This window comes from Taurulus bubalis (assembly GCF_910589615.1).
Source record: "Taurulus bubalis genome assembly, chromosome: 5".
Lineage (NCBI taxonomy): Eukaryota > Metazoa > Chordata > Actinopteri > Perciformes > Cottidae > Taurulus > Taurulus bubalis.
This window is the reverse complement of record NC_136593.1, coordinates 18,601,466-18,617,110: the sequence shown is the minus strand read 5'-3', so window position 1 is coordinate 18,617,110 and position 15,645 is coordinate 18,601,466. Positions and strand designations below refer to the sequence as shown.

General features: G+C 43.9%; 1 protein-coding gene across 1 annotated transcript; it reads left to right on the top strand.

Moving 5' to 3' along the window:
• Positions 1-4,060: 4,060 nt before the first annotated feature.
• Positions 4,061-15,077, top strand: LOC306737062 (netrin-4; the record flags this gene model as incomplete). Its single annotated transcript, XM_079218765.1, has 11 exons — positions 4,061-4,079; positions 10,856-10,990; positions 11,614-12,107; positions 12,196-12,516; positions 12,816-12,942; positions 13,432-13,620; positions 13,850-14,066; positions 14,175-14,302; positions 14,444-14,512; positions 14,597-14,767; positions 14,941-15,077. The coding sequence occupies 11 exons, from the start codon at positions 4,061-4,063 to the stop codon at positions 15,075-15,077; spliced, it is 2,007 nt and encodes a 668-aa protein (XP_079074891.1).
• Between the last annotated feature and the right edge of the window lie 568 nt (positions 15,078-15,645).

The following is a 15,645-nucleotide window of genomic DNA, read 5'->3' as shown; positions in this document are numbered from 1 at the left end:
AGTACGGGTACATGGGGTCACCACTGGACAGGTCCGATACACAGCAGAAGAGGCTCTGAGTGGGCACAGCCACCGGCACATACTCCATACGGGTATAGCGTCAATGTCCTGCTCATCACTTTGGCCTACCAGTAAAACCAGCTTGCAATTTGATTCTGAAAATATAGCTTTTTTCAATGAGCTCTTAACTCCTTAGTCAACAATTTGAGTGGCAGAAAGGCCAGCCGGGAGATATAATCCCTCCAGCGGGTCTCCTACCAGTTGGACGTGCCTGGAAAACCTCTAATGGGAGGCGTTCAGGATGCATCCAAATTAGATGCCCAAACCACCTCAGCTGACTCCTTTCAACACAAAGGAGTAGTGCCTCAACTCCTCCTCCTGATGTCTGAGCTCCTTACCCTATCTCTAAGGCTGAGCTCGGCCACTCTACGGAGGAAACACATTTCGGCCGAGACCTCGTTCTATCGGACACGACCCAGAGTTCATGACCATAGGTGAGGGTTGGAACGTATAGGTGTGTGTGTGTGCGTGTGTGTGTGTGTGTGTGTGTGTGTGTGTGTGTGTGTGTGTGTGTGTGTATTCACCTGCTGTAACAAGAGCAGGATGAGGTTTACCAAAGCTAATGGCGTTCTCAAGACAGTGCAGGAAGTCCCAATCACTGAGCTTCATAACCTCCAATCCATTGTCCTGCTGCTGAGGGACAACAGGAAGCAAGTATGAATGCACGGTGGATTAAATACAGACATTGAGATGCTTTCCAGAAGACTTATGGGTGATGTGGAATATGAGTTAACTCCAACAGTAGAGTACCACGGAGCCAAAGCAGGTACACGTGTATGTAAACTTATTATAACAACATATTGAGCACCTGCACTCTTGATACTGGTTCATAACTTCTTACAATACAATTACAAACTACACATGTACTATGAAGGGATGATTTCAGATCTTGAGTCAACTACTTTTCATATTTTTGTCTCATTGGCACCCTCTGCAGTTTAGACCAGCACACATATTTCTAATCATCGTTTGTATCCATTTGTTGGCTTGTCCCGGGGAACCAATGAATAAACCCCAGCGCAGAGAGTACTGGGCAATCACACCATTCTCCACTGATAGGTTATCCTCAGGCAAACCTGATATCTATGCACATAGAAATGACAATATGTGATAACTGTAAAGGTAAATGATAATTCAAAGTGAAGTCTAAAACACACCAAAAACGGATTCAGTTGTGATCATTGTTGTCTCGTCACTTCTTTTATACACATTCTGTAAAACAGGATTAATTAAAGCTGTAAACTGTGATGAACGGGTCCTTGCACCTTTACACACATCGGGGGAGCTTTTCATGATGCCCCTCCATGTTTGATACATGTGCTGGTATCTTTTTCCTTCCACAGGCAGATGCTGGTTGATATCATCAGAGCTGAAGATGCCAAGCAGACCCAGGAACTTCAGTACCCTGCAAGCACCAGAAGAGGGCAGTAACACAGCATAAGACGCTGCATAATAATGATACAAAACACAAGACCATAATATAAAAGTGTGTGTGTGTGTGTGTGTGTGTGTGTGTGTGTGTGTGTGTGTGTGTGTGTGTGTGTGTGTGTGTGTCTACTTGAGTCATTCTGAGCTTGCTCTCACAGTCACACGGGCCTCGAAGGTTTAGAAAATACCCTTGATATAAAGAAACAGGAACGAGACCTTTTACACGAATTGCCAAGCTCTAGCAGATGGATATCATGCTGCATCATGCTTCCACAGCACTCATCTTGACAGTCAACGGTGTTAGTGGTACCCCCAAAATAATAAATTTGACCTGACTGTGTGTAAACCAGTCTTCAGAAAGGAAGAAAAAACAGATAGTGTGTATATATTGACCTCACAAATTGCTAAATACCTGACAGGAAGGGGATCCTAGTTATGTCATGGGACTCTACTTTGTCTGATTGATAATGTAAAGGGGCATCTCTGTTTATGTCCACTCAAAAGTACTGCCTGATTTTTTTCAGTGCTGTACATCCTTCAGAAAGGGTGGTTCCCAGAACTGATGTCCTTGATCAGGCGGCCTTACAATACCATAAAGACAAGGATGTGCATGTGTGTGTGTGTGTGTGTGTGTGTGTGTGTGTGTGTGTGTGTGTGTGTGTGTGTGTGTGTGTGTGTGTGTGTGTCTACTTGAGTCATTCTGAGCGTGCACTCCCAGGTGTTGATACGGCCCTCAAAGGAGTTTTTTGAATGGAGAGAAGGACATGTTCTGTGTCATAACAATGTGTTCATCCAGCAAATGCAACACTTCACCTGGGCTCTTCAGTATGTAGATACCTGTCTCCTTGACAGGCACCACATCAAGGACTACTGCCGGGTACTCTTGTTCCATCTTCTCCAAGGCCTGAGAGAGAAGGTGTGAAAAAAAGTAGCAGCAACCAATTTGTACGCAGATATTCACACACTGGCCATGTGCATGAGCAAGAAAAGTTAGTGGAGTTGCTTTGAACAAAACAGAATTAAAATAAGCTTCCCAAATTCTGTCCAAACGTTGCAGTTCCATAGGGTCACTCCATTCATTACACATCATAGTACGAATTTAACACCTCATAAAACATTGTGTTTAGAGAACGAATCCTGTTCAGGGGTGTACTCTTTAGCTACCTCAGCCGCATGAGCTATGCCAAGGTTGGCTTTGGGCCTGACTTTCATCTGGATGCGTTCTGAAAGCATCTCCCAGTGGCAGCGTTTCATCCCCGGATTCCTCGGGCCCTGAATCAGATGAATGAAGGGATGGAAGTCCTCAATCTGGCTGTGGATTACAGATGCAACCATCATGGCACTCTGGCATCGTGTGAGACAAACAAAGCGACCTATTTAGACGTATTAACAATCACACTTCCCTTTGTCCAGTTTGAATGGTGGAAGATTTCTAACACTACGCTCAAGCTGCTCGGGGTCTATGGAAGAAAGCGGGTCATTTAGCCAGCGTCCATGCCAACGAAGCCAAACAGAGGTGGTTGTCCAAAAGTATGACAATATATATATATATATATATATATATATATATATATATATATATATATATATATATATATATATATATATATATATACACATATACATATGTACACACACATACATACAAATATACACATATACATATGTACATACACACATACACACATACACACACACACACATATATATATGTATATATATATATATATATATATATATATATGTACATAACCATACAGTTGCACTCAAAATAACTACAATAATACAATAGCTACCTAAAGAAATATATAAATGTATATATATATATATATATATATATATATATATATATATATATATATATATATATATATATATATATATATATATATACATAGATATATGTATGCTGGCTGTCACTATGATGAACAATTAATCAGACTCCTCCATCTGCACTACTTGCACTACTCTGACTACTGTTGTCTTCAATTGTCATTTTGTCTCTGTTGTCTTTAATGTCTTTTTTTATATTCATCTTGTTTATTGTTTATTGTGTATGTATATAAGTACAAAAAGCTACATGAAACCGGAGTCAAATTTCATGCATGGCCAACAAAGCTGATTCTGATATAGATACACACATATATATACATATATATATACATATATATATATATATATATATATATATATATATATATATATATATGTATATATATATATATATATATATACATATATATATACATATATATATATATATAAATACAGTATATACAGACACACACACATTAGTTGCATCCGGTGTGCTCGAGATTGAACACATCAAATACCTAGACTAGCAGTGACGTTTGATTGCATAATATTAGAAATATGGGTAAGTCCAGAGAATTGTCCAAAAAATGAAGAGAAGAGACCAATGACTTGCACAAAACAAGGAAAATGATACAAAAATATAACAAAGGCACTGAATGTTCCTAGAGATAACGTTGGAACGAAGCATACTTCACAAGTTCAAAGTTAAAGGAACAAAACTGTGAGGGAATTTACATAACCACGACAGAAATGTGACATGACGCTGTTCTCCACAGGTAAGCTCACATCCCATGCTGTTCCTGGTGAGGATAGTGATGGTAATGGTAGTAATGATAAGCTAATGGAATTTGATTGGAATGCACACTTTGCACACACATTTCCAATCTTTTTCATTCACACTCATGCTAGCTTGAATGTGTCCACAACGGGGGGAAAACCCCGTTGACCCGTGCGATCCCCACACTCCTGGGTCACAAGGGCATCATAACCTTGTCTATTTCCCATGGCAGATCACAGGCTCCATGCACTGCGGCCCCTGCTCCTGCCCCTGGCCTCTTCAGTTGAAACCCATCAGAGCAGCCTGAGATTGGGTAGCCAAGCACAAATGAATAGACTCATGTGTCTGGACCCTCACGTGTCACTTGCATAGGACATGCTGCCACACGGGTATGGATGGGAAATTAAGGTCGAGAGGGGACCGGTGAGTCACTGAGGAGGTCTAGTGTGGCTGGGATCAAGAGGACTAAGGGGTCAGAGGTGACTTACATCCCTGTACTCAGACACGAACAAAATGCTTTACAGTGGAGACAAAGAACAACGTTCAAATAGAGTGACTTGATTTGAATGCTATGGATCTTGCAATACTGTGTCGTGGCCATTAAATGGCCTGTTGAAATGTTTGGTGAGAGGCCTTTTGCTTCATTTGCTTCTTCTCAATAGAGTTCATTCTCAAAACAATGACCTCACCCAATGAGGACGCCTAAACCAAATGAAAGACCTTCACCCAAGGGTCTGAATAACCCACATCTAATAAAGACATTATCATATCAGAGTGGCTTCAACACTCAAAGCATCCTGACCACAGCAATATATTAATCATTAACACATGTCTAATGGTGTTGATTAAATCAGTGAGGAGATCCAGGCCACAGAGGTTCCAAAGAAAACCCCCACGAGAACCACAAGTCTCTGATGAGGTGGTGGTCCTCAAAACATGGTTGCCTACCAATTTCTGGTTGGCAGTACTGTAGCCATCGCTGGAGCCAGGAGCCCACCATGGCGATGGGACTTGATTGAACAGATGTGCCCAGCAGCTCTGGAGGAGTGGAACTGATTAAATCCTAACAAGCTTTGTTACAGCTTTGATCCACCCCGTACTCATCCTTTTCTCACTTCCCGCTCGAGCCGTCCAGCAGTAGATTGATGCTGACATGAAAGGTCTGGCTCAACATCAACCGTTAAAGAACATCAATATTAGTCACTTACATAATCACTAAGATGTATGATCCATCCTCTCCCCTCTTCATCCGAAAATCTTTATATTATTTATCCACTTCTCATCCTCCCTCTCCCATACTTTCACGGTATTGGGATGCTGTGAGGGTCATGGCTCTGTGAATATAACTCCCATTTTACGCTAATGACATCAGCATGTGCCGCTAACTTTAGCTCCTCCTGAGGGCCAGATGTTGGCTGATGGGATCAAACGCTGGCTATCCCCCTCTTACTGTCACATTGTTGGGCAAGCCAGGAGGGCTTAGCAGTTGCACATATTCTCACATATCTCCAGCAGAAAGCCACAATCCAACCACAATTACAGGCACACCCTTACGTTGCAGTGCGATTTTATTTTTTGCATTTGCACGAATGGAAACATACAAAGGCATGCTGTGGTTTCCAGTAGAGGCTCATTAAGGTTTCTTGAGAATATAACTGATATTTTGTTTAATTTGATCGGAAAACTGCAGAAAAACATGCACTGATCATTTGCCCCAGGGCTATACAATCTTCTTCTTGACTTACACTATGGAACTTACACTATGGCACTCCTGGACACTGTGTGAATACTTTACACCTTTTATAACCTAAAACACATCGCAGCACCCCATTTTAAAAGCACTTTTTTTTACATTTGATCTGAGAGACATCGGCACTGTGGTCAAAGCATGTCACTGGTGTCAGTTCAAAGATAAAACAGCAGCAATGGTCACGTTAACATCACAGTGTTTTGTGGCGGTGCATTTTACAAGAGCAAAGCAGATACCCGCAACATACATATGAGGGTGCCTCCATGCAGAGGTGCTTTTTGACTTTGAGTCAAACTAAGTACTGTTGTTTAACGGTGACCCTTGTGCTTGGCTATACATTGAAGTTTCCGTCATGGCTTGGATGACTCACAGGTGGACTCTTGGCATGCCAATAAAAAGTTGTTTAATGAGAAAAGGAGGGCCTCAAAGAAGCAAAGTGGCCAGACATGAGAGACATACTGGAACCCCCAACCTGTGGCCCAGGACCTCAAACAGCTGTGTTTGATTTTTCTTCTCATTTGCTACATTTGTTAGTGCGACTTTTAGGAGGAGAACCAAAGTCAGACAACATGGGTCATAGCACAGAGCACAGAGCGAGAATTTCAGTTAAATAACTAAAGCTGCTTGTGTGAATTTATTATGCTTGTGACTTCTTGCATCCAACTGACGTTGAACTCCAGTGAGTGTCAGTATTTATTCCAACTTCTTCGCGCTGACCCCCGACCTCCAGCACACTTGATGGTAGGTGCATTTGTTCAGCTAGATTATCCTTGTGCCAAACTACAGTTCCTTTGAATCCATTGAAGTTCTTTGAGACAGTTAAAATAAATTGTTATGAAAGCCACGTCTTATCTAAGTGGGTGTGCGAATATGAGCTGGAAGAATAAGAAAGCAGTGCAATCTGTAGCACATGTGTGTGCGTGTAAGTGCGTGTGTGTGTGTGTGTGTGTGTGTGTGTGTGTATGTTTGTGTGTTTTTTTGTGGGAACAAACCAGTGTGTCTACTGGAATTCCAGTTTGTTTATGTGGGTGGGCGATGGAAAGCCAAGAAAAAGTTAGCGAGAAATTGTGTCTGTGATTGTGTTTGTGTATGTGCATGCATGTACATGTGCTTGTGTGTCAGAGAGACAGTGGGTTTATGTGAGAGAGTTGGTGAAGCACAAGAGTACACTTTTGGTCTTGTTAGTTGATGACATCGTAAACAGATATGAAGAAATCAGACAGTCGGAGACACAAGACTGAGGGGGTGTTTGCAAGTGTGCTTGTGGGTGGGAGATTAATTTGTTGTCCAATAATAAACAGGAGTTGCAGCTATAAATAAGTCACCACCCCTCAAGCTGAAGTCTCCTCAAGTGGGCCACTCTTTAATATTTCTGAAATTCCTACTCGTTAAGCATTAATAAAGAATGAATGGAAACCGTTCTGCATAGTTTCCCCTTGCACGTAGCCACAATTTCTCATACGAGCTAACAGATGCACACATTATTGGTTTGGCCAGCTGCCTGAGTGCTTCACTGAGGCCTTGATTTGTCATCCTGTCTCATCTGGCCTCTATCAGTTTCTGGTCTGACACCTTAATCTGTGTCATTCGTCCTCCCACATCAAAGCGGCAACATGCAATCTGAACCTATAATGCCTGTACACTCACACAAAGTAGAGGTGCGAACAGATTTTAAACCATCTCTGTGTGTATTTTCTTTTCTTTTTTTTAAAACCTCCATGACATGAGAATCATAGCAAACATCCACAGTGGGGCCTTTTTCTTCGTAAGCTGTCCACACTGATTACCGTGCTCACAGTGATAATAAATTAAAGTAATAGAACAACTCAAACGATCCTAAAGAAATACAGTCCTCCTGGTTTTGTTGGACTTGAACCGTAGACCTTTGTTGTTGACCTATCACCTTGACCTTTCAACTTTAAACTGTCAACTGACTGCCTTTGGGGAAGAGTTTTAGGAATTGCTGTGTGATTTGAAGTGCAACTGTCTAAACTGGAATTTTGTGGGTCCACAGTATTGTATAAGACAGTAGTAGTGCGTACTTTAGGTTTTAAAAATGGAGTCTTCCTCCAAAGATTCAACAGCATAATTACCTCTGACCTCATTGCTTACCTTAAGCACCTCCAATTAACCATCGCACTTACTGGTTGCTCTTGTTAGCCAGTGGATATCGTCACATTTGTTCCCACTGTGTGCAGTTACGGTCTCCAAAACAACAACTCTTGCGGCATTTAAATGAGACTGTTATATAAACTTCATCGTTCCAAATGAACACGCGCTAACTGAATAGATGTTTCTATTTGGAGAAACAAATCCGGGCGTGATCATTGTTGGCTAAATGCAGTGAAATGTTAGGAAGCAGCTTAATCCTCTTCATCCGTGGATGAATATATGAGCTGACATGTAGAACACAAGGGCTGAGAGAAGACACGGAGGGAGAATGAGATGGGGAAGTGTGGAGCGACACCATGTGCTCCACACACAAGCAGGCTGGACAAACACTAGGGATTAAAAAGGCGGGAAGGGGGCGTCCCTCTTCGTCTGACCCCGGCGCTCTAACCCCCGGCCCCTATTAAGCCCTGTAAATGAGAGAAAGAGGAGCAATTAGAGAGGCAGTCACGCGGCAGGTAGGAGATGTCTGTGACCTTTCCTGGCTGGTATTTGACCTGTCCCAGCTGGGGGCCAGGATAAATATACATCCTGAGCATCGAGAGAATTTATTCGCTGAGAGGTACTGAAAGAGAAAATCATACATTTTTCTCTCTGCACTTAGAATGAAGCACGTGTTTTGAACTGCTGTGTGGATTCTGTTGGTCTTCCTCCTTGATACGCTCACAAGCACTTTATTGGATGTGGGCGGCTCTGCATTCCTACATCATAGAAAATTACCCTTAATTACAATTTAGTCAATTAAGAATTCAATGTGTTTTTGCATTTGTAAGGCAAAATGAGCAAACCAAACTCAGTTTACTTGCACTTGAACCAGCTGCTCTTAAAAATGTTTTATGGCTCTGTTGCAAGCCTTAGCCTCAGACCTCAGTGACGTGGATTCATAAATACAGTATGGACGTCTGCCAGAACCAACCTGAGTATGTCAGTGAAAGCAAAACCACAGCTGGACCACACTGAAGATTCCACTCTATGTTTTATCCATTACAAATGTGCACAGGTCCTCGCATCCTGCAACATGTGAAAAGATGTGAAACTCATTTCCGTGTGTCCCATCAATCAAGAACTGACTCCAAATCAGCACAAGGCAGCCATAAACTATATGTCAGTATGCCACTAACTAACACAACCATAACAGCTCATAAATGGCATTACCCTTATCTCCCATAAAGCTATTCTTAGCATATATATACTGTACCACTGGAGTGTGACGAAAGGAGAAACGATGATGCCAGAAGATGGAGAGCCTCTGGGTTATATTGTGTGGAGGCCTGCCAGACACTATAGCCGGCGTTAAGAGAGGAGAGCCTGAGGACAGAGAGATGATAGGAGAGACAAGTGAGGGGTGAACAAAGACATGCACTATTGGAGTGATATACAAGTTGAGAGGGAAAAGGCAATAACAACTTTTAACATTTAAAATGAACACAGATGGACTGGATGAAGGATTGATGACTTGGACAAAATGATGTGGTTAACCCACTGATGGCTGCTCATAAACATCATGTTGTATGTTGTCAGAGCAAACATTGCCCATATGTCATTCCGTGGTAGTTTTATTTTCATACTCCATTCATGGAGAAAAGCAAGTGGGCAGGTCTGTAAACAATTTGCATTAAATACATTTATGGAAACCAATCTAATTCTGAGCATCCATTCCAATTGTCTGAACCCCCTGTATTTGAAGTTGAGCCATAAAACTATACAGACATGGTGTTTATTCTCTCATGGTGCCAGGGAGGGAAAATACATGAGGCTCAGCCAAAGACTCAAGATTTCCTGACGTGCGTATAGTTCAAATGAATTAAAAAAGAATGACTGTCATATATCAGACCACGTGTTCACTATCCAGGGCTATAATGAATAATGGCAGCGTAATCTACCCAGTCAGGAACACAGATGGGAGAAAGGCCCTTTTCTTGCTCAACTCATTTGCATGAAACTCCAAGCTGTCAGATTCTTTTGGTGCCGCAATGCCCCATCAAGCTGCACACACTGCACCGATGACTATTTCTGTCTCCCGTCTCTAGTTTCTTCCTGCGAGACTTCAAAGAGACCTGTAACTTGAAATCACTGCAGCTGAACAACAGAATGGCAGGAGCAGATAAACTAATTTCCTCAGCCCATTACGAGGCCCTGGTTAGTGGAGGGACCTGGTTTAGCTGCGCGGCTGGTTCACATTAACTACTTTGACGAGCCCGTGCAAGTCGCTATAGTCTGTCCTCCAACTCACACGATCCTTCGCAGAATCCCAAATGGATGAAAGTCGCACAGAGAGCAGAAAAAAAAACATCTTCTCCAACCAGGGTAGCTTTGGTTTAGTGTTGTTGCAGTACAACGTCCTCACAGTGTGTGTGTGTGCGCGTGCGTGCGTGCGTGTGCGGGCGGGCGGGGAGGACCATGGATAAATAGAGCGCGCACTCCTCTCCTGTGCGTAAACGCGCAGAGCGCTGGACCTCGCTGGGACTCGGAGCTCTCAGATTGTCTGTGAATGAATGAAAACATACAATAGGACACATCATTTTCATCGTTTAGACACTTTTTGTTGCGTCAATTGGATGAAACTCAACTGGTAAAATGTCGTTATGACAAATATGAAGCGTTCATTCTTGGACTGACCAATGATCCATCCCGTCTATCTTTTGCTGCCACGGGTGCGCAGAATCCACTTCTGTCAGAGAGATGCACGAAACTTTATGAAGGATTTTTTTCTTTCCACGTTGTTCCTGGAAGGATATCGGGAAAAAATACTCCATGATTCATCTGTACGCTTTGCGCATTGCGTAATTGGCAGGAAAATGCGCTTGGCCGTTTGTCAGGCTTTACATAATGTTGGGACCAACCTCTGCTGGAAGGCGTTTGTCGAACCATATATGTTGTAAACACAGCAGGGACAAGGATGAGAGTGCCTAATGTGCTTGGGAGAGGTCGGCATCAGATGCTGGTGGCGCTCTGTTGGCTGTTTTTGGTTCGGACGAGGAGCGGAGCAGGTGAGCTGCATCATCATCGTCATCATCATCATCATCATCTCTGTTGATCCTCTTTCTCTAAATAGTGCGTCAGTGTGGCTGAACTTGTTTTCCCCGTTGTGGTATGTTATTGATTGGGCAACCCGTAATGAAACAGCTGGGTTACATTGCCATGAAATGTATGACTCTTACGTGGTTCTTCAATGTATTTGCTAAAGTTTCGCTGTCCCAAAACTAAAGTAAAGGTCATACCTGTTGCTGATACATTTGATAACGGGGCTGCTGTGTCTTACCGTTACATGTAACCTGATAGTTTTAATGCGGTCCAATGGGGAAAGAGTGGGGTTCTGTGTCACATCAGAGCGAGCATGCCGTGGCACAATGGTCAGGCAAATTAAATTCAAGATATTTTTATTGTCATATGCACAGATAACAGAGCTACTCTGTGCAATGAAAAGCTTGCTTTGCTGGGTCCTCCTAACACACACAATTACAACAAACTTAAGGTAAACAAAATAAGGCACAAACATATTCATGGCAAACACAATGAAGTGGACTGCGGTTTTGTCCATGATGTCAGTTCTGGAAAGATGTTTCTGTCACCAGACATATACTGTAAAATAACTACTCTCCATCCCTGTCAGTCTCCAGATGTGTGGACCAGGCCTGCAGCCCACCAATCGGGAACTTGGCTAGTGGCAGGACCCTCCTCACCCACTCAAGCTGCTGTGGGAACAGCTCCTTCCACCACAGTCCTTGCCCAAGTCCTCCAGTGCTCCCCCAGCTCCTCTGCCCAGAAGACACCCACCCATCTGCTCACATGACCGACGACCCTTTCTTGCATCCGAATACCTGGTGGGCATCAGGTGCGGGCACCGCCATGCAGGAGCAGCAGGATGAGATCCGGTTGGACCTGGAAACCCAGTTCTGTCTGTCCCATGTAGTTTTGCTGTTCAGGTCACCACGGCCTGCTGCCATGGCCATAGAGCGTTCAGCTGACTTTGGAAAGACCTGGGACGCTCTTAAGCTATTTGCGCACAATTGCAGCATGGAGTTTGGTTTGCCTGATGATTTTACTCAGCCAGGCTCATTGTGCACATCCCGTTATACCAGCGCGACACCCTGCAGCGGTGGGGAGGTAAGAGAATATGCACAAAGGTGCAGCGCATTTCCTTTTGGCAGATCCACAATGTTTGATTCAGTGCTGATTGGTGCTCTCCTTCCAGGTAATATTACGGACACTTGACCCCGGCAGTGTTAAAAGACTGGACCCTTACAGCCCAGAGGCCCTTGCCCGCCTCACCCTCACTAATCTCCGCATCAGACTGCTGAAAGCTCAGACCTGTCCTGCGCCTCTGAATTCCCCTGCAGAGTCGACAAGCCCCACAGTCTCAGCTCTGACTTCAGCATCCACCGGAGAAAGCCCAGCTTCAGCACTGTATGCTATTTATACTTTACTGGCCAGAGGGACCTGCCTGTGCTATGGACATGCTGAGTACTGTGTGCCACGCAACAGCAGTCAAGACACAAGACAGGACAGTAACATGGTGAGTGGCTTTTTCCTGGTCATGAGAAGTAAAAGAACAATAATGAGGGAAAGTGTGTCTGCAGTTCTTTGCACTCACCTGTTTTCTATTGCAGTCTTGTACAACACACGTCAGCATGTCAGGTCCAGATGGACAATGTACTTTCCGATGGAACATGTGCCAGTTAAAGAGCTTTAAATAGCTTGATTTTCTTTTTAAATCACCTGCCTGCATGTATTTTAGAGCTCTCCCCAGACAGCAAGTGTTTGTAATGTCTGCTATAAGTGATGTAACTGAGCAGCCCCAGATGTGTTTCCCAGGTGCCTGCTCGCTGCCTCTGTACCCATCACACGGCGGGCGATCACTGTGAGAAGTGTGCCCCGCTCTACAATGACCGTCCCTGGAGGCCGGCCAACAGCAGCAGCGGGGAGTCCAACCCGTGCCAGAGTGAGTGACCATGCAGGACCGCACAACACTCATCTCGCTGAGAAAAAAAAAGGCCAGAGAAGAGCCTTGAAAGGGAGCTTTAAAGTGGATTAAGTACTCATTTATTTGTTGAAGGCTCGTTTTTATCGTTTTTAGAAAAGCAATGATTTCCATACTTTGTCAATATGTTTAAATTTCAAATCAGACCCCAGACATACAAACAAAATCATGTTCAAGGGTCTTTTTAAGACCCATTCAGAGATGACCACGTCTGGTCTACTCTTTATATTCATTTCTTTATCGTCAGTCAGCACAGGATGCAAATCATTTCTCCAACAGAGATATATTTGACTATAGTATACAAGTCAGCAAAAGATCAGACTTTTGATTCACCCGTCCCCCATGTTCCCTTCTCTCTCCCTTCTCCCCTTCCTGATGTCCTCACGTTGCCTCCGTGTCCGATCTCTCGTGTTGCTTCGACCTCACACACACACCGCTGCGTGACCTCAGAGTGCCAGTGTCACGGTCACGCCGATACCTGTCACTTCTCTCAGCGGGCATGGCTTTCCTCCGGCGGCACCAGCGGGGGCGTTTGTGACGACTGCAGACACAACACTGTCGGACGCAGGTGCAAGCGCTGTCGCCACGGCTACCACCGCCATCTATCGCTGCCCCTCAACTCCCCCCACGCCTGCACACGTAAGAGAGGGCAAAATAAAAGTGTCATGGTTAATTTGACCTCTGTGGAATTATTTCAAATTTTGGAAAGTTTGTGGAGGAAATGAAAAGGAATCAAAATGTGGTATAGCTCCATCTGCTGGCACATCTTTGGAAATTCATAATTTAACAATAATAAAAAAAAAAAGAGACGAAAAAACTATTGTTTGAGCAGCACGCACACACCTGTATCTGTGCCTCTGCTCCTCAGGCTGCTGGTGTGACCCACAGGGCTCTTTGCCTAACCGTCCAGGAGAGGAGGGCCCCTGGTGCCACCCGAGAAGCGGGCAGTGCCAGTGCAAATCTGGCGTAGGCGGCTCGAGTTGCAGCCACTGCCGGCCCGGCCATTGGGGTTTTGGAGAGGAGGGATGTAAACCCTGCGCATGCCCTCACAGCTGTGACCCAACCACTGGACAGTGTCTGGCCAGGTTAGCAGTCAACCAAATCATTTACACAGAACCTAAACTGTAACTGCATTTGGTTAATTAACAACGAACTAGTAACTATTAACCCGATGAGTTCAATTCCACTTTCAGCTACTCAAATAACCAGGTGTTCAATGTGCCCATTGGTGGAAAAATCCCTGATCTGGATCACATGGTCACAATCGAAGAAGAGGTACAGTGGTCGAAGGAGCTTGCGGTCTCTGCTCTGCGTTACACAGGCGAGTAGTAGTTCGACCCGCAGCCGTGTTGCTCATTAACCGTGGTGTTCATCTGCATTGCAAGACTTAAAATTGTGGAATCATGCAGTGCAATTATGGAGGGAAAAGTGGATTGGCACATAACTCAATATCTGTACACAGGAAAGTGTAGCTGTAAAGAGAAAAGGCTGAGAAGTGCGTCTGACCTCTGTAAGATCAAACATGATTACGGTAAGACATGACATTGTTTAATAAAGTTTGATCCATACTTGCCTTGAAATGCAGACTCATTCTTAATCGTGTGGCTCATGACAGTGATCAAGGCCAGTGTGCTGTCGGCTCACGACAAAGGCAGCCACGCAGAAGTGCAGGTCAAAGTTCGCAAGGTCTTGCGATCCGGCAAAGTGCCTCTCTACCTGGGCACCATCAGCATCTATCCTCTGTCCTGGACCAGCCGTGGCTGCACCTGTCCTATTCTAAACCCAGGTAGGGCGAGTTCAGAGCATGACCAAGGAGGAGACCATTTTGATGTGATATATGGTACTCAAAGCACAGTTCTGTTCCTAGTTAAAAAAATAATAAAATCAAGCGAACACCAAAGAGAGGGAGTTGTAATAAGATTAGGTCAATTCACACACAGTGTCTTACTTTTCCCCCAGGTATGGAGTACCTGCTGGCCGGCCCAGAGGAGGCCGGGACAGGACGTCTACTGGTCACCATGCAGAGTGTGGTGGTCCCATGGACACCCCAACTAGGTCTAATGGTATCAGAGGGTCTGAGGAATGGATGTACATGAAAATAGATCGACAGAAAAGAAAAGCGCAACAGGCTTCAGAAGATCTCACAAGGAGATTCGAGTCCGTGGACAATTCAGAAAAAGAGACTGAAAATCCCAGGACAATATGTGGCATCAGGTGGAAGTCATCAAAGAGTCAAACTCATGATCGGTCTCGCTCAGAACATTGAAGAAAGGTACTCACAATGTGCGCAACCCAAAATAAAAGACAAATTAATTCTGGATTTGTTAAGAGCCGAGTCCAACAAACATCGTATTCAATGTTTAAGTTATCATACAACATATAGGATGTACTTTGAATGTCTAGTTGGTTTGCTTTTATTTAAAATGTCTGTTATATATAGTAAACATACATTTTTGAACCCAAATCATCTGGGTTCAAGTGAATGAAACTATAATTTACTAATGTACAGCCAATTTAACGAGATAAGTTAAATCTGTAAAATATGGTGTGGGTCGGTCTTCAACTTGTAAATCTTCTGGGCAACGTCAGTGAGAAAATCTCCCATAAAATTCAGACTTTCAACGTGTGAAGAAGAACACTACCGGCATACGAGGGCGTTGTGCC